This window comes from Pinus tabuliformis, chromosome 7 (assembly GCF_031772625.1).
Source record: "Pinus tabuliformis cultivar Carrire ecotype Pingquan chromosome 7, CPIR1, whole genome shotgun sequence".
In the NCBI taxonomy this organism is placed as follows: Eukaryota; Viridiplantae; Streptophyta; class Pinopsida; order Pinales; family Pinaceae; genus Pinus; species Pinus tabuliformis.
Window position 1 is genome coordinate 545793665 of NC_142293.1, and position 24027 is coordinate 545817691.

Sequence of the window (24027 nt, forward strand, 5' to 3'; positions counted from 1 at the left end):
TTTTTGTCCATGGCTAAAGTTACATATAAAGTGTATTTGGTGCTACTTCTGAAGCAATTTGGGTAAGATGGCTTTTTGAAGACATGGGAGAAAGGAAAAAAATAACTAGATATATCAAATGTGATCATCAAAAGTGAATACAATTGGTAAAAAATCTAATTTATAATGAAAGGTCAAAGCTCATTGAAACTCAACCTCAATAAAAGTTTCAGTAAAAAATAATAATTTACTATGATACAAATAATGATGCTAACTAATATATTCACAAAACCTATATGAAAGAATAAATTTGTAATGTATAAAAACTTATTAGGAAACATACAAGATTCATTTCTCCATTAAATAAAAGTGAAAAAAATCATTGAATTTTGTTTTCTATATGCTTCATCGACCCAAGAGATTGATCACTACTGCATCATGCTGACTAGAGAGTCTAACCTTAAAAGCATCCAAATAATTCAACCCCTTACCTCTTAATAAAAAATATACTTTAATAACAAGGACTCACTCCTACATCACGCTGACTACAGAGTCTCACCTTAAAAGTATCGAAATAATTCAACCCCTTACCTCTTATTAAAAAATATACTTTAATAAAAAGTATTAGGATCAATTAAACTAATTTTCAAACTTAATAAAAAATATTTTATAAATCATTTATTAACAATTTGTTAAAATAATCATAAAATTGTTAAAAGACTAGGAGTTGAAAAATCAAAATTATTCTTGACAATTATAAGAGTATTTATTTTGATCTTGTATATGAATTCATACTCATGACCAATAAATGAGGTAGTGAAACAAATTCATTTGTTTTTTTTTCAAAATTTGTAATCAGTAATTTTGAAATTATAAAATTTGCGTGTTACTTTGAAAAAATAATTATCATTATGATGTCTCCATCTATCATGTATTTAGTATTTAGATTCATTATAATATATATTAAAATCTATAATATAAGGGTTTGGTTGAACAAATAATCAAAATCTATCTATAATATTGATCAATAATAAAAATGACGTATGAAGTTAGATATTATTATTTGATAAATAATGTGTTATAAAAATGATGATATTTTTTAGTTCAAACCCTAACAAAGTATGTTATGTAAAAACAAGCGAGTACGGACCCACCCTAAAAGACAAATAACAATAAAAAAAATATAGATATTATGAAAGGAGTTGTCTATAATGCGGATTTTTGGAGATTTCGGGGATGGAATCCGGCAGAAGAAATTGAGGTTAAATCTTGATTTGTTGTAGTTAAAATGGTTTTTTAACTGCATATTTGGATTCAGCACCGTGAAAAGCCCCTGGGACGCTTTGATTGTGCAGAAACTAGCTATCAAATTTGCGATTCCAATAAATTGCTGCCAAATTTTGACCAGAAAAACTCACCGAAAAGACTTCCAAAAAATCGCATTATAGACAACTACATTGTCAAATGGGCGTTAACTCCAGCAATGTAACCCACTCTTCCCAATCATTGGAACTTGGAATATGCATTAATACTTAGTCTCAGATAAGTGAACGCTTGATGTAACCTTCATCATTAAGCCTCCACAACTAAAAGTTTGAAATTCTATTTGCGAAAAATGTTATAATGATTTCGATCATAAAATATCATTAACCTGGCAAATTTGGCAAAATCAATATTGCAGCATGACTAAATCTCAGAAAAGTCAACGCGCGCATCGATGTAAATCACTAAATCCAAATGTGAGTGATTTGCAGGGAAGTTCCATGTAAATACAAACGTAACAGATTGTCTTGTTAAGGTTAATAATAAATCCCGAGATTCCTCTTTCTAAAATGCAGATGTAGACATTGACAGGCTACATTCATACAAATGGTTTAGTTTTGGGATGTGGATTTGTTTAATTTTTCGAATACTTCGGTTTTGAATTAAAGTGAACTTGAAACATGAACCAAAATTCATATCATGGAATTCGATAAACAGACACACGTTATAATTATCAGGAGCGACATAACAGAGTAAGGATCTATGCACCAACGAATGGCAGAAGCAAAGGAAGTTTTTTATGCAAGGCCGAAGTTCTTAGCTTTTCAAAAATCAATGGTCATGTATAATAATGATCAATTCTATTTTGTTGATAATGTCAACAATCTTACATACTTTGTTGATAGTGTCAAGTTTCAACAATCTTGCATGTAACTTTTTTGTATGGTTTAAAAAACTGAAAACATATGCAAACCTTCGATTAGTTTTCTTGGGTTTGCAAAAAGAAAATACATACAAACTCCTATATTACTAAAAATTTGATTTGAAATCAGAACGATCAGAGAAACTTAATTGTTTCAGGCAATGTTGCACACTAAATAGTGGCACTTAAAATAAAGCAAGATAAACAAACCACAAAAACTTAATTGCTTCCAACAGTGTTGTAAACTAAAAAGTGTCACTTAGAATAGAGCAGGATAAACAAACCACTTCAAATCAAGGACAAGTAAGTTATTCGATTTACGGTTCATAATTAATTTTATAAGTAACATCTACTATATTATGAACGAATCATAACCTTTGGATTATTTCTGGGCACATGTCCACTATCACCGCACATTAATACCTTGCTTTGTAAATCTACCAGGGTCAACTTGGCTTATACTTAATTCTTCCTCTCTTTTTCTTTTTTTAATTCTATATAACATTTTTTTTAATTCCATATAACAACTTAGCTTAGACTTAATTCTTCCTCCCTTTTTTATTTTTTTTAATTCTATATAACAATTTTTTTTTAATTCCATATAACAAATTGTGTTGATTAATGAATGTAGGCTGCAACGAGGTTGAGGTGAAGATAACTGCTGAAGTTAAAAAGGATCAGATCAGTCGTATAAGTCAATTCAAAAATGGTAAAATTATATTTCAAACAATTATATTTTTTTTCACAAATTGTCAAAAACATTTCTATAAATTTGCTATGGATCAAAGAAGTCTCAATTCAAAAATCTTTCAAAAATCTTTCTTCTTTGAAAATAAGATTAATAACTATATCTAAAGCTTTCCAATTAAATAGTTGTAAAGCTTTTTCTTTGAAAACATAGATTAATAACTATATCTGAAGCTTCCCAATTAAATGTTTGTGAAGTTGCTTTACATAGACATTAAGCTCGTCTCCCAGATACATTAATGATATCACCGTAATACTATGGTTAGAATTAATGACATCACCATAACAATCATGGATGACTAATATGATAGAAATATAAAGAGATGAGCATAGAGAGAAATTGCACAACACAAATCACTTTATATATTATTCATCATAACAATTACATATATATATGACATAACACACTGACTTCGACACATCTAGATCATGACTCCATGTCACTACATAGGAATCAACACCTTCTAGAGTGACACCTAGGGACTCATAATGACAACTACACATGACATGGAAGTATTACTTCGAACACCCTCCCTTAATGCTTACATGGAAAATGATGAAAACACATATTACAACAATAATATGATATATGTTTGACTAGTCTTCATTAGCACTCACATCCACTCTGGAGTCTCGCAAACAGTGCTCTTTCTTCACCACCACATCTTCTAGCTTTCACTTGACCTCCATTTAACACATAACTGCCTTTGACCATCATTTTCAAACTTTGTACAATTGACGCTTCTTGAACTACTCTGAAGAATAGCCTAGATATTGAATATCTCTATGGACATGCTTCCATCCTAGTAGTATGCATCGAAATACATACTTCCAGTGATATAGGTAATATGTCTATGTACTGAGTTTATCTAATAGTCCATCATACCACTGACTTTTTTTACATACACACTTACATATTCACAAAAATATCTTTTAAAACTTAAAGTATAACAAGACACATCAACATATAACACAATCATGTAAACAAGTCAATGATGTGTTCTCTAAAACGTTAGAGAACCATTAACTTGAAAATGCTTTTTTGCTGGTCTTTCATATAATTACAATGAAATCATGATAAATTTACATATAGAACCCTAAAAACAAAATACACACTAAAACAATGACCCACAATTAAGCCCATAGAAGACATTAGATAAAACCGTCAGAGTTTTCCCCTATACCATATCGAACTTCAATTCTTCATCAGACATCAAAATTTTATGTTACGAAATTGGCTTTGATGAAGTTCCATATCTCGGACGTCACCAGCATCAAAATAGGTCCATCGAAATCCTTGAAACACAATAAAAGGATGACGCGGTAGGGTTCGATATCTGATTACGAAGGGACATGTGGCTCTGGTTAAAGAAAAAATGGGCAACTCGTTTTAACCATTGAACTCCTCCGCACCAGATCTGAGATCCAGATCTTGTCGTGCCAGCAATAACTGTAGCCGTTGCAGCCACCACATATTGGTGAAGGAATGACCAACTTGAATTCTATTTTGATGCCTCCCGCTTGAAAAATTTCCTTAATGCCCAAATCACAATGCGTTTGCAATTCTGTCGGCTTTTGCGCAGATCTATATCCCACCTCAGTGACACGAGCAGCAATCAAGGTGCTCCTGTTGCAGAAATCCTCAAGGGTATGCACAATACAATCATGCAAACGAAGATAGTGATCACATATTGGTCGATCTCCCTTTCAGGACCTGATTGCAGGTAGGTTTCCAACCACTCCAACTGCACATCGGAGTCACCAAAATACGAACCCTGCATGGGCTGTGACAGCTCCAGGGACTTGCTGGAAACATACGCGATTGTTCCTTTTTCTGCCTTTCAGGACCTGATTGCAGGTAGGTTTCCAGCCACTCCCACTGCACATAAGATTCACCAAAATACGAACCCTGCATGGGCTGTGACGGCTCCACGGACTTGCTGGAAACATACGCGATTCTCCCTTTTTCTGCCGACCCTCTGCGTGACAGGACTGGGCTCTTTCTAGGCTTCCAAAATTTGCAGCTTCAAAGACGGATTATAACGCTGGAAAACTTGTTGACAAGAGAACTCGACAACACCAGGGACAATTTTGCCTTTGACAATAGGATCATTGTTTCTTCACAGTGGAGTTGTTTCACCTCCCGAACGTCGGCGGAGATCTGCAGAGCATTGGTTGTTCGTGGCATACGAATCTATAAAAAAACAAAATAAAAAAATACACAGATCTACGCAGTTGATCTTCAAAATCTGCTATGCACCAGCTCTGAGCCACACACATTATCCCTTGCAGATCCAAGCTATACACGCTGACACGCTGCCCTTTAACGACTCAGATCAACACATAAAAATAAAATTTACTCGCAACGAACACTCCACTCAACACAATTTTCTACCGTAATTTATTTACATAAGATCAATAAACTCAAGGTCCTCTCACATCTTCCTGGCCCTTCGGTAAAACTCCAGGCCATTTCACAACTTCCTAGGCGATCCGGTAAAGGGGTCAGGCTAGAACAGGCTCCATATCATGATATAAATTTGAAAAAATGAACATGAGAGAAATTGTACAACACCTTATATATTATATCATGATATAAATTTGAAAAAATGAACATGAGAGAAATTGTACAACACCTTATATATTATTCATCACAACAATTACATATATAAGACATAAAACACTGATTTCTACCCATCTAAATCATCACTTCAAATCACTACATAAGAATCAAAGTACTCATAATAACAACTACACGAAATATTACTTACAAAAATATACCGTTTAAACGCCATAACATCATATATCTCTATTTAAAAAAACATTATATATATTGCAATAAAAATGTTCGCAAATTGTCACGTTTCTACATGCAAGCTTCCTCCGAAAATGCTCATGCAAGCACGCTTCCCTTCATGCAACCAATACCTTTATTGGAAAGAGGTGGAAAGAGGCGGAAATTTGGAGGAAACCATACATCTCGGAATTCCTTATAACAAGGCAAGTTGAACGTCAGCAAGTCCCTACATTGAGAGGTGTTTGATGAGCATTTTCTTAAATTTAATGAAATAGAGTGTAGAAAAAGAAATGGCTCGGAGTTCGGTTGTTTTCATCATGTTCAAAATAGCTTGGAGTTTGGTTGTTTTGATGCTGTTCAATGAAGTGTTTGACCAACGTTTTGTTAAATTTAATGAAATAAATATTCACCATGTCATATTATAAGATATATTTACTTTGTGAGGCGTTCTTTCTAAGAAAGACATCCTTAAATGTCACTTTGCACCATTCTCTATCGTGAGATCTGTGGTTAGATGATTAAAGCATTCTTAGCCATCGGATGATTTCATAACTGTTTCTCTGACTTGATGGATGATCTGCCCTCACGAACTGTCTCGCAGTTAATTAACGGGCATGGTATATACTTGCTATGAAACTACCTTAATTATTTCTACCTTATGCTCGAGTTCTGCAAGCAGGGGTTTTGACTGGTTTCCAAACGTTTTCCAATGATTTGTGTCCTGCTGAGGTAAAATGGGTTGCAGGGTTTGATTTCTTCCTCTACATTTATTGGATTATGTGTTTTCTAACAGTTTCCCTTTTTATTGCCAGGGTTCTTCCAGCGAACAAGTATTGTCGCCGAACTTCCAGGTACTGGGTAATCTATACAAACCCTACCCTGAGTATCGAATAACGTAGGTGATTAAATGTTATGAGAGTCTTATTTGATTTACCCTATTTTTTTTTCTTTTGTTGGTTACATGTGCGAAGTGTTGTTCTCATTTCTAGTCCAATTCTTGCTCCACAGTGCCCCCCGCCCGTCTAACTTTGTAACATTTCCTTCCAGGTTTTTATTTTGACTCCTCTCAGTTAATGGGAAAGACAATGCTCTCCAGATGTGCCCACTGAATGTATGGATGACCATGAGAGTTGTAGAGCCACCAGATCCCAGAAGTCGATGGCCGAATGAGGCATTCCACTGTCTCTGGGTGCGAAAAGCAGTTACCAAACCGTTCCCTTCAACCCTGGCCGTCAGATTTAGGTCAGAAGATCACACGATGATTGGGAGGCCATCTGTCTCAGAGGAGAAGCTTCCAGATGCATGCATGAAGATGTACGGAGGGATATTAAATATAGAGCAGGTCATAATCGGCACGGCCCAACATTAATAAAAGCGAACTTTAACATTTCCTTATGTCGCGATAACCTTGGAACACAACTGTTATTTAAAATGTATAATTTCTTCCATGCCGCAACGAAATCTTGGTATTAACTATTTCACCATGGTTTTCTCTAGGAGAAAATGTTAACTAATAAATAACGACTAAAAGTACAATCTACATAGTGATTAAACTACATTGGAGAAATTATATGGTACATGAGTTTGCAACCAACATGTTTATGTATTAATAGACACCAGTAGACAAACAAAGATTACCATTATGCCATCCTTGGATTATGTATAAATGAATAGATAAAACTTAATACAAGTTATGTAATAGGTGATGTATTTTTTTTTCTAGTAACAGATTGAAATAATACATCACAATGAGAAATCAACATTAGAGCCACTATGGCACTGTAGTGTGTAAGCGAGTAACAAGTAATTAACAAGTTTCTTCTATTTTGTTCAGAGGTATAATTTTAATGTGACAGCCACAAAATCAGTTTATAATGGGATAACCATAAAATCAATGAATTGATATTGGGTGGGGAGGATCCTAATCATTCCCCCTAATCACCCAGAATAAACCTAAGTTACACATAACTAGAAGGTTAACTTCATAGATAACTCGTTTAAGGTGATGCATTCTTTTCTTTGGATTGAGGCATTATTTTATTTAAATGGACTAATTATCTTCTCTAATGCATTATTTCTCGGTGTATGTATTTTGGCTTAGTTATGCTTCAAATTTATTTCAGCCTATGCTTTTCCCTTGTGGGAGGAGGACTTCATACCCATTTGGCTAGATAAGTACAATGAAGGCGTTGATATCTCTGGGAAAAGTTCAAGATGGTTCCTAGTGATATCTCCCCTTGCACAATGTATAATATGATAAAACAATCTTAATCTTAAGCCAAGGAAAGCTTCTAATAATTGAAAAAGCCAAAGTTTTCCAATACATAAGAAATGCCACTGAATATAAGAAATTCCCTTGAATAGTACATATTTGTAAGGTAGAATTTCAAACCTTCAAAACAAGGATGGAAATCTATGAAAATTAATCCATATGCGACTTACCTTAGATGGTAGTGAGCTAGGAAGCAAGTGATTTTAAAAAGAAATTGAAGATTTAATCTTAGGAGTGAAGACAAATGAAGCATTAAGATTTTTTGAAGGTGATCATTAATTTGTATCACAATGTCCAGCTCACATAATTTGGTGGATGAATCACTACACATAAATTTTTTGTGATCACCTTCCATGAGGATTAACTAATTGTGAAAATATTGTACTCGTAGTTGCACCTTCTGAATCTTCTTCACTTACAACATTAGTGCCCCTCTCAATAGTACTATCACGAAAATTCTCTTCCTCAGAAAATCATGTTTATGTATTAATAGACACCAGTAGACAAACAAATATTACCATTATGCCATCCTTGGATTATGTATAAATGAATAGATAAAACCTAATACAAGTTATGTAATTAGGTGATGTATTTTTTTTTTGTAGTAACAGATTGAAATAATACATCACAATGAGAAATCAACATTACAGCCACTATGGAACTGTAGTGTTTAAGGGAGTAACAAGTAATCAACAAGTTTCTTCTACGTTGTTTAGAGGTATAATTTTAATGTGATAGCCACAAAATCATTTTAATGTGATAGCCACAAAATCAGTTTATAATGGGATAACCATAAAATCAATGAGTTGAAATTGGGTGGGAAGGATCCTAATCATTCCTCCTAATCACCCAGAATAAACCCAAGTTACACAGAATTAGAAGGTTAACTTCATAGATAACTCGTTTAAGGTGATGCATTCTTTTCTTTGGATTGAGGCATTATTTTTTTTAAATGGACAAATTATCTTCTCTAATGCATTATTTCTCGGTGTATGTATTTTGGCTTGGTTATGCTTCAAATTTATTTCAGCCTATGCTTTTCCCTTGTGGGAGGAGGGCTTCATACCCATTTGGCTAGATAAGTACAATGAAGGCGTTGATATCTCAGGGAAAAGTTCAAGATGGTTCCTAGTGATATCTCCCCTTGCACAATGTATAATATGATAAAACAATCTTAATCTTAAGCTAAGGAAAGCTTCTAATAATTGAAAAAGCTAGAGTGTTCCAATACATAAGAAATGCCACTGAATAGTACATATTTGTAAGGTAGAATTTCGAACTTTCAAAATAAGGATGGAAATCTAGGAAAATTAATAAGAAAGTGCTTTTAAAAAGAGACTGAAGATTTAATCTTAGTAGTGAAGAGAAATGAAGAATTAAGATTTTTTGAAAGTGATCATTAATTTGTATCACAATGGCCAGTTCCCATAAGTTGGTGGATGAATCACTACACACAAAATTTTTGTGATCACATTCCATGAGGATTAACTAATTGTGAAAATATTGTACTTGTAGTTGCACCTTCTGAACCTTCTTCACTTACAACATCACTACCCCTCTCAATAGTACTATCACGAAAATTCTCTTCCTCAGAAAATCGTAAGGGAATCTATGAAAGGTGATTAGCACTGCTTTCATTTGGATCATCCAGCATGGCAGTTTCTTGAAGTTGAAGGGCATATTCTAAGTTCCACAACACATCACCCATAGTGGGCATGTCAATACCCTGGTTAGCCAAACACTTTTCAATTGTCTCCCCAAACTTTCTCAGGGAGTTAGGATTGACTATATTTAAAAGATGATGATCAATAATTTGGCCAAGCATGCTTCTCCTTTGCCAGTGCATTTCCCACTCTGCTATATTGACATTCTCTTTGGAAAGAGAAGGATTGATGGTTGGCCTTCCACATAGCAACTTCATTAACACTACTCCAAAGGAGTAGACATCAGATTATTCTGTCAACCACTATCTTTTGAAGTACACCGGGTCAATATATCCAAAGCAAGCTTTGACTGCAGTACTCACATGGGTTTCATTCAGAGGTCCAGTCTTTGAAAGCTCGAAGTGTGCCACCTTGGCCACAAAATTCTCATTGAAAAAAATGTTCATTGTCTTTACATCACAGTGAATGATTCCAACAGATTCTGTGTGAAGATAGTCCATACCCCTATGCATATATCAAGCCTTTTCTTCCACGATGTAGGAGGAAGATATGATCCATACAAATGGCTCCTAATAGGTCCATTGGCCATGTATTCATAAACCAAAATCATCTCATAATTCTCCTCGCAATAACCAATAAGAGAAACCAAAGGATGATGGAAAATATTATCATCTAAAATATCTAGACTAAATTCCATAGAAAAGATGATATTGTCTCATAAAAACAAATGTAACAATGTATAGTAGTGAAAAAATGATAGGATCCTATCGTGATGAAGGCATACATAGTTCAAACCCAGTAAGTCCATTCAAAACTTGAACCCTAAAAAGCTCGTAAATGAAATCATTATAAAAAATTATGACAATTATTGGAATAGAGAAGAGAGTTGTACATGTTTTGGCCCTATAGCTAGAAGGAAGAGTACATTTGGTTGGAAAAGGGGTTGCCTAAACAATAATGTCCAGAACTAGATTGTAGATTGTCACTCTCTCTTAAAGGAAATAAACAAATGAATGAGAAAAAGACCCTAAGGTTTAGAAATCAATCAGTAATAGTCCTTGTACTGCATGTAAGGGGTATTTATGGTGCAACTTTCCATTGGACCAACCATCTCGCAAAATTTGGATCAGGCCATAGAGGGTGAATATTGTAGGGATAAAAAGAAATGTTGAAAGTTTGGACCAACCATCTCGCAAAATTTGGATAAGGCCATAGAGGGAGAATACTGCAGGGATAAAAATAAATGGGGAAAGTTTGGACCAACCATCTCCCAAAATTTGCCATGCCTTGTTCAGAACTTCTATTTCCTTGTTTTACAACCCTCGAATTTATGTCTTACAGCGTTTTCTTTGCAACATGTGGTGCAATTGCTAGTTATTAAACAAATTGTGAGCTTCAAAAACGACCTATATGAAATGAAAAGTAGCAAAAAGAACGGCTTGGATCATGGTTGTGTTTGTTAGCGAAGAAGTGTTTGATTAACATTTTGTTAAAGTTAATGGAATATATTAACTATGTTATATATAATATATTTAGGCCGATAGGCCTTCCTATGCATCAACAATCGTCAACACTTTTATACTACTCCGTTGGATCAGGTGAGACACTTTCAACCGTTGATTTGAAGTGTGACTGCTTTTTCCAAATATTGGTTGAGTTGCCTTACTGCTTTTTCCCATTCTTTTATGTCACTCTTGAAGATATTTTCACTGCTTTTTCCCTGCCAGTTGTTGTTGCTGTTTTTCTTCGCTGCCTTTTGGCAAGCACTGTTCTTCTTCCCTGGCTTTTGGCGTTCTCACTTTCATCTCATCATTTTCTTCAATACTCTGCATTGCATTGGCTTGCCTTGTTTCTTGTTCAAGTTTATTTTCTTTGTTGCATGGCCATGCATTTTGGATTTTACAGTGTTTTATTTTCATTGTGTTTTCTCTGTTTTGAATTTAATTTATGTTTTTTTTAAAAGAGTGTTTGCATGGTTTATCCCGACGATTCTATTTTGTTGCTGTTATGTTGAGCAGAAGAATCGATAGAGATGAAATTCTTGATCCATTGGAATGAAATTCTCAAAATCTTTTATGGATAGAAGCAGGTATGCTTTGGTTTTCAACATCTATAGGTTTTACTAATAAATTTGTACAGGGAAAAGCAGCGTGCGTGGTAGATAAATGCTCAGCGACCAATTCTCTCCATCACACTAAGTTTATAGGTTGAATTGTAAGTTTATATATCACTTTTCCACTGGAATTGATGTAAGATAGAGCATATACTCTGAATATGTTATATTGGGAATCATTAAGAATGTTTGCTGGGCAGTCTGTCGTTATTTGAGTTTTGATTATATGCTTACTTTAAGCTCATATGTTTGTATTTGTTCTGGTTTGTGTTGTGCAGGAATCTCTCTCATCTGAACCTCGGAGGAGAAATTTCCCCAGTGATTGGAAATCTAAAAAGCTCAGAGTCAATGTATGTGAATTCAGAAGTTCACTGTATAGGTTCACTATATATTACTTTTAAGCACTTTGGGTTCATTGCAATTAAACTGATAGTCTTAATGGAGCAGCTATTTATAATATATATGCTGTTCATAGTTGATTCAGTGTTCTGCATGCAGTGACATTAAAGGAAATGGTCTCTCCCTTGCCTTTTACATTGGATTCAGCTCTCTGGTTTCTCTTTTACACAGTGAGCGCTTCATGTGGCCGAATGACAACCAGTGGGGTTTTGTTGCAGTTTAAATCCTTCCTAGGCGCCTGGATGGCTCGGTTCTACACCAGGTGAACGTTTCTTTTCTGTTGACGGTCATTCATACTTTTTTTTTGTATTGTACAGCTCGAACTTTTCCTGTTCTCGGTCTCAGTTCTTTAATTTTTTTTTTACTATGTAGTTATATCGGTTAGGAGTGTTACAGAACGGCTCATGAAAAACCCTTGAAAATCCCTTTAAAGAAATGTTCACCCCACCTATCTAGGAAAGTCTCTTTTCAAGCGTTTATCTGTCCAAACAAAAATGACTGTTCAACTACAAGTTGGTTAAAGCAGATCTCACCATATGCAACACTCGTAGTCTGGTTCAAGATGCATATATTACTTTACTATAGATAATTGTTAAGTATTATGCTGAAAACAACTGTCTTTTGAGAAGATATCTGATGCCGAACCAAGCTGCTGTGTGCGTCTAAACGTCCCTCTAGTCAAATCTACAAGTCATCATTCTCATGGTTTATATTTCGTAGAAACCGCTGACTTGATTTGATCTTCAATGTTGCTGCAGAGATGTCTCTTTAAATTATTTATATGGAGACATTCCCTTTTCAATATCGAAGTTGAAACAACTATAACAACTGTAAGTATCCTAACATTCTGCACTTGCTCGCTATTGTAAAGAATTTAGCTTAATTTGTAGATGTTTTTGTATTTTGCCCTGTCTTAGAAGGGAGTGAAAGCTCCTTTTGACACATTGATCAAATTTACAGGATTGTGAAGAATAACCAGTTAATGGGGCCTATACCTTCAACGTTGTCTCAGATTCCAAACTTGAAGAAAATGTAGGTTGGGAATACTATTTTGGATTCTACTCTCTTTGCTGCCCTTTACTTGTCAAAGAACTGCATAGGATGTGTAAACTCTGGATTCTGGAGGAGTATCATTTAACAATGCTTTTGCATTTTTTAGGGATTTTGCAGACAATCAATTAAGTGGGGAGATCCCCAAGCTTATCTATTGGAATGAAGTTTTGCAATATTTGTAAGAGTCTGGGTTCTTTATGAGTTTTCCTGGGCTTATCGTTCTCTCACTAAGCAAAATTTGTTTTTATTTTCCTGTTAAGGTTTGGAAGAAGCATTTGTGTTAATAGTACTGTTCTTAGGTTTGCAAACTAAATTTGGCGCCCATTCTTTTTGAAATGGGCATATTGTTATCGTTTCCAGGGGGCTGCGCAACAACTTCTTAGTTGGGACTCTTTCCCCTGACATGTGTCAATTGACAGGATTGTGGTTCTTGTAAGTCACAATACTTCTGTCTTGTGGAGTAGATGCAGAATTTTTTAAAGCTTTCTTTCATCGAATTAATTCTGCATATGAAACCCATCAAAACTCGCGGTCACAGAGAATTTATCTTTAAATTTATGTATCTCGATGCAGCGTTTTCAGTGCATTAACAAATTTTACCTGAAGGATTCTTCGTGGTAGCTTAAATGTTACTAAATAGTTGATCTCTGTCATGCAGTGATGTGCGAGGCAACAACTTGTCGGGGACCATTCCTGAGAATATTGGCAACTGTACAAGCTATGCAGTTTTGTATGTTTTCTGATTTGCCTAACTGGATTTTAAATGAACAAACGGGTGTAAATGTATGGTTTGATGCAAGACTCGTGATCTCAATTACTTACTGAATTGGGGCTGGTATTCTTATCAGGGACTTATCATACAATCAACTTACCGGAGAGATCCCCTTCAAAATTGGGTTTCTACAAGTGGCTACTCTGTAAGTGGAGATATTTCCAGGACTGAACTGTGTTCTAGCATCAGGAATTTTGTGTTGAATAGGCAGGGATATGAGATTATGCAGGTTGTCTAAGTAATGCAATTCATTGCATGGTATGCACTATTCAACCGACATCATTAATTTGGTTGCTTTAGTTGTCCTACCCTAATTTTAAAGTGGTTATCCTAGGTCATTACAAGGAAACAAGGTGACCGGAAGGATACCTGAAGTAATTGGTCTCATGCAGGCTCTTACTGTTCTGTAAGTACAGTGTTTTCTGGATCTCAACTTGTCCAAAATTTTCCTGTGATCGGATTAAAGTATAATCTCTTACATTTAATTGCATGGAAGCCTAGATCAATAAGAATCCATAATGATTTTGGATATTGTCAATATATTTCTTATGCAGAATCAATCAATATTCCTTCATTCATTGATAAATGTTTTGTGACCTTTGGCAAAAACTTGATTATGTAATTATGGTGTAAGCTTTAGTGTACTGATACAATTAATATTTATTACAGGGATTTGAGTGATAATCATCTTTACTGGAACAATTCATCCGATTCTAGGCAACTTGACTTACACTGATAAACTGTGAGTTGCTTGCATAGTTAATGCTCGAATTGTTCCCATCTGGGTTTGTGAAAGTCCATTACTTTTTGACTATAAATTTCTTTTATGTTCAATTTTCAAGAAGCTGATTCTCTTGTACTTTCTTTTGCACTACTCAGATATTTACACAGTAATAATCTCACGGGATCTTTTCCGCCAGAATTGGGGAACATGACAAAGCTGGGATACCTGTAAGAGATTCCAATCACATATTTTGTGATGATTGATATGTAAGAAATGGAAACTGGACGTGCATGATAAGAAATAGCTCTTTGATAGTCAACGGTTGTATGCATATGCAGGCGGCTAAATGACAATCAGTTGACTGGGCAAATTCCACCTGAGCTGGGGAATTTGGAACAGTTGTTCGAATTGTAAGTTTGTGTCCAAACCTTTTTCTAGAAAGTGGAGATAAAAATGATAGAAATATCTTGAAACCTCCCATACACTAAACATTAATCTATGATATCTTTTGGATTCTTGCTGTAAGTATTTAACATTCCAAGGTTGTATTTTTTTTGAGACAGAAATCTTGCCAGAAATCAACTTGAAGGTCCGATCCCAGAGAATATTAGTTCATGTGTTGCTCTCATTTTCTTGTAAGTGATATAATCTTCAAGCCAAGTGATGAATTTGCGGAGCATAATTTCCCACTGGCTAACAATGTTAATGCTGTGCCTTCATTGTCCTTTGTCCTATAGCAATATGCATGGCAACCGTTTGAATGGAACTATTCCTTTGGAATTTCAAAAACTTAAAAGGCTAACTTATCTGTAAGTAATCCTGGGCCATATTCTAAATTGACCTATAACATAATGAGTTGTTGAATTGCATTAAGCATATTCAATGTGACTAACGGATAACGTTGCTGCTTTTACAGAAATCTGTCCTCCAACAATATCACGGGAACAATTCGTGTAGAGCTGGGGCATATTATAAATTTAGACAGATTGTGAGTTTTAGTTATTCTAGTGTCTTGGTACATTCATCTTGATGGCCAGATGCCCAGTGAGAAGACCGTTGGTCGCGGAGATGATGCCTTCAACACTTTCTTCAGCAAAACTAGAGTCGAAAGCATGTCCCCCCTGCTGTATTTGTAGATCTGGAGCCGATTTTCATTGACGAGTAACCTGTAAGCTGGCCAGCAGATGCCAACAGATGTTCAGCTTGTTGGAACCAGTTGAACATCGTAATAGAGATGGCGAACAATTGCGGACGGCTCGGCCAGTGGAATATTTGTTGCATCATCATCAAGGGGTATGAATTCCAAAGAACCTGTTGATGGAAATTCCCAAGCAAAATTCTGTGAAATGAAAAATCTATTGAGACCATTGGGCACGTCTATTTATGACGGAAGTATGTGACTCGAACAAGAGATGTCATATCTCTGATATTGCAAGAATTTTTAGACCATGAACTCAAATTCATTGAAATGCAGTAGCATAATAGTGAATTGTAAAAATTAAAGATTCAATGTGGGTAGTCACTAATCTAATTTAATTAGGTTAATGAAGTAAATTATTACAGGATTGGATTAACTGATGAACTGGTGGAGTTCTTGGGATTAGCGTAGCCCTAAAAGCATGCCACGAGTTTCAGGAAATGGTGTTCTTATTTAATTATATTCAGGGCATGAGAAGGATGCATTGTTTAATAGGGTTCTAGAGCTGATCGTGATTATTTGAGGGAAATTCCTCTTTTACTTGCCTCTATATTACATTTCAATTACATTTCAACTTTCTCTGTGGAGTGAAATCTTGTAACAACAGTCTGATCCTCAACAATGTCAAAGCTCCAGATATTTTCGTTCTTTTCCATGGATAAGCAAACACAACTTTTCCTCATGAATAATATGCTCTTCATTGCTCTTCATTAATTTGTTCATAGCTTATCTTCTATTGTCTGGAATATCCGCCATGAATGACCAAAATGTAGAAGAGTTGTGCCCCATACAAAATAATACTCTGTAATTTGATTTTGTATTTGAAATTTACTGTAAGAGGAAATCTATGGAAATTTGAAAACAATATTTTGATTATTTTATCAAACGACAAAAAGCGTTTAAAAGGGTAATTGCACAATGATCCAGTCCAAGAAAACAAGGTTTTCCACAAAACAATTAACTCTTCTAGAAAAATTCAACAATTCCAATTTAATAATCCTATCGGCCTCTCTTTGTACCTTTTGGGACAATTGCTAATATAGAATATGTTTATTCAAAAAATTGTGGTCTTAATTTTTTTTACAGAGCATTTGTTAATTTTAATGAAACGTCACACACCTGAAACACAGAGGACCTAGTTATGATCGGAATAATCACGTCTGTCAAATTTTAGAATGTATAAAAATAATTTGGCAAAATATCTTCTTCACAGATCACCTAGTTGCTTGGTTCCCGGACCGGACTCGGCCAGTTGGCTTTGGATATTTGACGTCTTGGCTTTATAAAGCAAGGAAATGAGTTCTCATATTATAGAATGATATGATGAAGTTTTATTATGCACCACACTCATGAACCCATGGAGTCGGTTATTTGCCCCTGAGTTCATAACAATTGTAATTCTTTATTTGATGAGGATCGACTTCAACCTGTCTATTTCTAGATCTTTATCCAGGAACTCTAGGAATAATTGACGGGTGTGCAATGTGCTCTAGGGACTTTGTTGTTACGGTGATCCAAGTTAGTCAGGTACATGGGATTTCGTAGCTACTTGTTTCTTCATTAATGCAACACAATGTTGAATACATTTACATTATATCAAGTATTCTCAAAGATGGAGGGGGCATGGACCAAGGCATATAGTGTAGTCTCAAAGATGGAGGGGTATGGACCAAGGCATATAGTGTAGTCAAAGATGGAGGGGGTATGGAAAAAGGCATATAGTGTAGTCTCAAAGATGGAGGGGTATGGACCAAGGCATATAGTGTAGTCAAAGATGGAGGGGGTATGGACCAAGGCATATAGTGTAGTCTGATGAGGGGACTACAATGCGGAGGGTTTTGAGTTATATCCATATTGCGCTCAGGGCATAAATCTCGCGCCCAAGGTGGGTATGGACCAAGGCATATAGTGTAGTCAAAGATGGAGGGGGTATGGACCAAGGCATATAGTGTAGTCTCAAAGATGGAGGGGTATGGACCAAGGCATATAGTGTAGCCAAAGATGGAGGGGGTATGGACCAAGGCATATAGTGTAGTCTGATGAGGGGACTACAATGCGGAGGGTTTTGAGTTATATCCATATTGCGCTCAGGGCATACATCTCGCGCCCAAGGTTCTATGGCAAACACTTAATCAATATAGAATTTAGTGTTCCGTACCATGCCATCCAACCAAGATACAGTTGTTGCAAATCACTGCAAAAAGATAAGAAGACTGAGAGTAGAGGCCGAGGAAGAAAAATATGGAAATAAGGAGCAACATTTAGTCTCTCACAGAGGGCCTGCTGCAGGATTCATTTTTTCCTTCACAAATTCGGGTTAGTGAATATCTATACGTTGGTTAAAGAAAATCCACACATTTCATGAGCATCTTGGGTGAGAACAATAATCTTCAAAATGAAACGCAAATTTCAGAAAGCACCCCCAACGCACAGATTGGTTGATTGAACAATTTATTCGAGTTGTAGAACCACTTGTATCTTCTAAACATTCATGCACGCCAAATAAATTATCATGCTTTTCATGCCGATGTTAATTGTGTAGTGATATAAAGTATTCAATGGTATATTGGTTGGATAGAGAAGCTGCTACGTCAATGCGAAGATTTTAGAGCCTTTCTATCTGTTGAGTACCTTCAGTTCTGCTGGCTATGAACTAAAGGCAAGGGCTAACCAGCCATATATTGAGTCATAAATGCCCTTGCCAGCTATGTATGTGGTGCAAACTTGGGATGGCATACATATCCATAGGCATCGGACTCCGGTGGCCACCTCGTGTTTCCGATGACCCACGCGGGACCCACCCCTTCTCGTTCAATAACATAATTCTGAGAACTATTTTCACGCGCCAATTTAACTCTGCAACCAGAACCCGTTTGCTCTGCAACCCAGTGCCCGTAGGACTGAAGCGCTGCGCGCCACCGAAACTCTGCAACCAGAACCACTGTGCTTTGCAACCTAGTGCCCGCCGGACTGAGCTCTGTTACCTCCTGGTAAATTCCTGCACCGTCTCTGCAAATGACAAATCGTGGTTTTAAACATTCATTTTGTTTTAAATCTGTTTTAAAGACTGCTAAAACCCTCGCATTCTCTCAACATTCTGTAATTATAAATCTCTGTGTTCGCTTAAGGAGTTCGATTCGCATTTTCATATTAACCAAGGGTATTGCATTTCATATTAACCAGCGGTTTGGTTGGATTGATCGACTGTGTAGAAACCCATACACAATTATTGCTCTATTAATCTACAGGAAAATCTTCACATCGTGAATAGAAAATCGTTGAAACAAAAGGGTAATGAAAGATCCGCTGCTATCGAGTAGTTTATGTGAATGATCCGCATGAAAATGGGTCACAAAACCATAGATTATAATCATGCAGAGCCAAACTTGTAGCTGAAGGAGGTAAAGAATAAGAAGAATGGCCAAATCCTTCTAGTCTCAGATAAACTTGTAGTGTAAGATAACATATGCATTACATAGTAGCAGCAGCTGATTGTTACCTTTCATCAATTATGCATGCTTGGTTGCATAGGGTATCCCATCTGAGGCACACCTAAAGAAGAAATGGGAATTATATGCCCAGGCGAATGACCACCAATACCTTTCTGAGAATATGGACCTAGTGAATGGGGAGATAGCATCATATGGTTGCCCCCTGTTGGAGATCCCATAGAATTTACCATGGTTGCTCCTCCCAGTGATGACGGATACATCATATTTGAAGAGCGACTAACAACAGAAGGATTATGAGAATTTGTAATAGTAGAAGATTGTTGCAGATGAGGCTGCTTCATTTCTGCCCCATTTACACTTGTTATATCATGTATGCTAGACCTTTTCTTCTCCTTGTTCCCAGAACTAAGCCTGAGGAAATACTTTTGGGCGTGGCTTGCAACTTGAGTAGGTGTCCGTGAGACCACAAAGTTTCTTGATATGCTTCTCCAATCACCTTTTCCATATTTATTCAATCCCATCAAGAAGAGTCTGCACCATACAAAGATGCAACAAATTAACTTCAATCCTTTTCTGCAGTACAAATCAAGATGTAACAATTCTTTTTTTTTTGTATATAATCGTATAATTGCACCAAGAGAAGCAAGACACTCTACAGCCCAGGGTGGAGGAGATCTATGTCATGTCTAACACTAATAAAACCAAAAACAGAGATACCTATTTTTTTAATTACAATAATTTAAAAAAATTAGAAGTTTAAATTACAAAATAAATAAACAAAAAAAATCTGGCAAATATTTAATTTGCAATATTTAGACAACTACTAGAAACTAGCATAGACCCATCTGAACCTTGGGTCTATTAAGCATCAAGAGAGATAAAAAATGGAGAGGTGCAAACCCCAATATTTATTAAATAGTACATGGTGGTGCAAGAAGATTGAGATTTGTACGTCTGGTTTTTTAAATCCCTACTGGGATTTCATAGGTTTGGGTTTAAGATGGATCTATTCTAGTTGTAGTTGGGGTTTAGTACAGGGAGGATGGAAATCAAAGGGATTAAAATTACTAGATAGCAAATGCTTTTTACAGCTGACTATACATTTCAGTTGAATATGAAACTGTTTCTTTTTCGGTCCAAATGAGAGACACTAAAGAGTTTTTCCTGCACACTATACCTATTTATATATTCAATAGCTCATCTGATCTGTCATGACGATAGAGGGAAGCATCAATATATATTCAATAACCCATCTGATCCGGTTATGATATTATAGGAAAGCTTCAACCTCAATCTGTAAACGATGAGTCAGGTTTGGTTTCCCAGTCTCCATACAGCAGTCAAGAGTTTGGGCTTTGTGGAGAATAAGACTTTTCAGACACAAAATAAGAATTATTAACAAAGGCAAATATAGTCAAAATAGAACGGATGGGATGCATCACAATTTGACGACACTGTTTTCTCCTCAAAATGATGCTATCATCCATTCTCATCTAGGATAATCCAAAACTCTCATGTAATGATTTAGCCATTCTTCTTATTTGGATAATCCATGTAATCCTTCTAGTCTCAGATCTGTGGATCAAGTTGGCCAATCAAAATTGCATGCAGTGAATATGATTTTGCAAAATTAGTAGAAAATCCATGACTCCTAATTCTTGTTGTGGCTGCCCTGGTTGAAGCTGTTGGTTCCAGCATGTGATAGTCGATGTTAATTTCAAGTATAAATGATAAATCAAACAGTAGTAAATGACATTTAATCAGGATTGTTCATGATGAGTGCAATCCTATGAGCAGGAGAAATTATTACAATCTTTATAGTTTAATCATTATTAAATAACTAACTAGCTGAACAAAGGACATGAACTCTGTGAAGGGATTGGTTGATTTGCAGACATTGTAGAAATGCATAATTGTAATGTGTACAATTGTTAGTAATGGTTCTAACTAATAGGCCACAACACTGAAAGTAATAATATTAGCCATTCATGCCACCAAAGGCTGAGAATGACAAAGAATGAAATAATGGGGTTTGGGTTCTTTTTGAGGCTGAGCTGCTTTAGCTGGGCTTTAATTTTTAGCTTCCTCACTTCTTTTGCATCATCAATGAGAAGCTCTTGCAATAATATTATTGATGTGCTGGATGGCATTGCCCAAGTAGCTAGAAGTTTTCTCCTTAATTCTGTTGGTATTAATCTTGTTTAGTTACATGCTTTGATAGGTAAGTGATACGAACAAAACAGTAATGCTAAGCCAGGAAAATGCATATCATCTGGGCAATGGTATAAATAAAGATTTAGAAATAAATGGCTATTGACTTACAGAGGCTTCTTCTGGATCTAGCAGTTAGCAACACCTGTAACACAGTTTGAAAGTCTATAATACTGTTTTGTGCATGGGTAGGAAATATTGAAGGGGAGATAGGGAATTATGCTGTAAATGTGTTTATATCTGGTGGGGTCTTCAGTGTAAATTCTACACACTACAAAAAATTGCATTTCAAGTGGTGTTCAATATTCATAGTATGAACTGTTGCTCATATGTGTTCCCTCATTTGTATAGGGATTTGAAGAATGAGGAAGTGGGAATTGATCAATGAGTTGGAGGTTGAGGACCCAGGAGGGATGATAGAGTTTTCAGCGGAAGATTTGACATGGACAGAAGTAGCAGGAGACTAAGTCGCAATTATTCCATATTGTCGACTTGAGGATTTTATAAGGGGAGAGCAAATGAGGGAACCCGCACCTACTCAATTTGTTGCTAAAATTCGAAAAATTAAAGATGTGAAGGATATCAAGAGGACAAATTATTCAACATATCTAGAATATGTTGTGTGAGTCTCTCTCTTTCTCTCTCTCTATCTATATATATATATATATATATAAAATTTTGATTTTAAGTTCACTATGTCAAACATGCATAAATATTTTATTTAATTTTTGGTGAATTGCTGATCGCAGATATAGGTGTGCCTATGGTCCAAATCGTGTACAATCCAGCAATGTGGCTGAACCTGGATCCACAACTAAGAAACGTCTTCCACGTCACAACATCAAAGTTGGTTGTCAGTGTCACTTTATTATGCGACGACTTGCTATTAAACCAAATGATGCCGTTCTAATATATACAACATGCAGACATATTGATGACAAAAATGTGGTTTGTCATGGAAATGAGGCAAATGACATGCCCAAGAAATTCAATTTTGCGCCGCATTTAACACAGCATATACGAACTATTGTTGAAGATTTGGTTCGTGATGGTTTTAATGCTACGATGATCTGGGAAAAATTTATCTTTGATTTAAGGTATGGATCTGGTGAGCTTTTCACAGGGGCACCTCGAGATTCTTTCATGACAAGAAAGGATGTGTCAAACATGTACAATAATATCAAGAGGCTAGAGTATGTGAAGCATGAAAATGATCCAATGAGTGTGGATTGTTGGGTTAGTGAGTGCCCAGAGAGCTTTTTCTTCTACCAACAACAAGATGTTGTTAAAAACATTCCTTTCATTATAGGCATACAAACTAAGTGGATGCTTTCAATGATGGTGAGATACTCACACAACAACATGTTATCAATGGACTCCACTTTTAGCACTAACAAATATGGGGTAAACATATTTACCAAAACTTCATTTATTCTACTTTATTTCAATGTCGTCCTCTTATATGCTTATAATCTTGTTTTCTTATTGTAATGCAGTATCAACTGTACACCATAATGGCTTTTGATGATCATCACAATGGGATTCCAGTGGCATGGGTAATATCATCACGGAATGGTACTCCTGATATTTGTAAATGGATGTCGCAATTATTTGCAAATGGGAAAAAGGAAAACCCAGATTGGCATGTCCGAGCTGTCATCACAGATGATGCAGCAGCGGAAATCGAGGCATTAAGGTGAACCAGTTTTTTCTTTTTAGAATAGTTAAAAAGCAATAATGTTCAAGGATATTCTCTTATAATGTTATATTATTTCAGGACTTGCACAAACTGTACACTATTGTTGTGTGTATGGCATGTCCGTAGAGCCTGGTTGAAAAATGTTGGAACGAAAGTCAGGGGAAAGGAAAATAAAGTCCGTATCTTCCGTGCTCTGGGATTAATCATGCATTCGTGTGAAGATGATGCATCTGTGCAACATGAAATTCAAAGTTTCTTTGATGAATTCAAAGAAGAAACAGTGTTTTTGGATTATTTTGCAACCAACTGGTTAAACAACAACAAGCTATGTAAGTTTCCTAAGGTTGCATTTTATCAATTTATTTTGTAATTCACCATTTTCTATTGTTTTTTCGCATCTAATATATGTTTTTTTTCCAGATATGTGGGCAAAAGCATATAGGGACTTCCCACATTCCAACCAGGATACTAATAATGCTATCGAATCTTATCACCGGTATCTAAAGCAAAGGTACCTCTGTGAGAAGAATAATGTGTCCCATAGAAGGGTGGATTGGATGTTGCACCTTTTATTAAAAAAGGTTGAGTTGTATTACATTCACATGCAACGTCTAAAAAATGCTGGTTTTGTCCGAGCTTCAAAAATTGAGCAACAAATAAATTTAAGTAAGTGCAAAGCAAAGAATATCCCAGATGAAGATTGTATTGCTGATGGAAACAGGGAAAGTGAGTATTTGGTTCATAGCCAAACTACGGCAACTC

The 24027-nt window shown here is 35.7% G+C and overlaps 3 protein-coding genes across 10 annotated transcripts; 2 read left to right on the plus strand and 1 right to left on the minus strand.

Annotated features, from left to right (window-relative positions):
* Positions 1–11681: 11681 nt before the first annotated feature.
* LOC149248490 (uncharacterized) lies at positions 11682–15688 on the plus strand. 8 transcript variants are annotated; one of them, XM_089456056.1, is made up of 14 exons: positions 11682–11858; positions 12036–12107; positions 12256–12418; positions 13117–13188; positions 13316–13387; positions 13570–13641; positions 13868–13939; positions 14058–14126; positions 14316–14387; positions 14651–14723; positions 14861–14932; positions 15044–15115; positions 15269–15514; positions 15622–15688. In XM_089456056.1, the coding sequence occupies exons 3-10, from the start codon at positions 12270–12272 to the stop codon at positions 14715–14717; spliced, it is 645 nt and encodes a 214-aa protein (XP_089312182.1). In that variant the 5' UTR covers positions 11682–11858; positions 12036–12107; positions 12256–12269; the 3' UTR covers positions 14718–14723; positions 14861–14932; positions 15044–15115; positions 15269–15514; positions 15622–15688. The 8 variants fall into 8 exon arrangements, with proteins under 8 accessions (XP_089312182.1, XP_089312184.1, XP_089312181.1 ...); XM_089456058.1 differs by having other exon boundaries at positions 12328–12418; XM_089456061.1 differs by lacking the exon at positions 11682–11858 and adding an exon at positions 12904–12986 and having other exon boundaries at positions 11897–12107.
* A 3720-nt stretch (positions 15689–19408) lies between these two features.
* Positions 19409–20458, minus strand: LOC149248491 (uncharacterized). The gene is made up of 2 exons (XM_089450218.1): positions 20445–20458; positions 19409–19886 (listed from the first exon to the last, which is right to left on the minus strand). Exons 1-2 carry the CDS (start codon positions 20456–20458, stop codon positions 19409–19411), a joined length of 492 nt encoding a protein of 163 aa, XP_089306344.1.
* Positions 20459–20658: 200 nt separating this feature from the next.
* Positions 20659–23635, plus strand: LOC149248492 (uncharacterized). The gene is made up of 6 exons (XM_089450220.1): positions 20659–20667; positions 21577–21637; positions 21759–21858; positions 22316–22907; positions 23063–23262; positions 23344–23635. Exons 1-6 carry the CDS (start codon positions 20659–20661, stop codon positions 23633–23635), a joined length of 1254 nt encoding a protein of 417 aa, XP_089306346.1.
* Positions 23636–24027: the final 392 nt, after the last annotated feature.

Bases quoted from the DNA above. Each gene is read 5' to 3' on its own strand.
- LOC149248490 (XM_089456056.1), top strand. From the start codon at position 12,270: ATGGTCTCTCCCTTGCCTTTTACATTGGATTCAGCTCTCTGGTTTCTC. The intron at 13,388-13,569 runs GTAAGAGTCTGG...TATCGTTTCCAG, and splicing joins AATGAAGTTTTGCAATATTT to GGGGCTGCGCAACAACTTCT. The intron at 13,642-13,867 runs GTAAGTCACAAT...TCTGTCATGCAG, and splicing joins TTGACAGGATTGTGGTTCTT to TGATGTGCGAGGCAACAACT.
- LOC149248492 (XM_089450220.1), top strand. The intron at 21,638-21,758 runs GTATAAATAAAG...GTGCATGGGTAG, and splicing joins TGCATATCATCTGGGCAATG to GAAATATTGAAGGGGAGATA. The intron at 23,263-23,343 runs GTGAACCAGTTT...ATATTATTTCAG, and splicing joins GCGGAAATCGAGGCATTAAG to GACTTGCACAAACTGTACAC.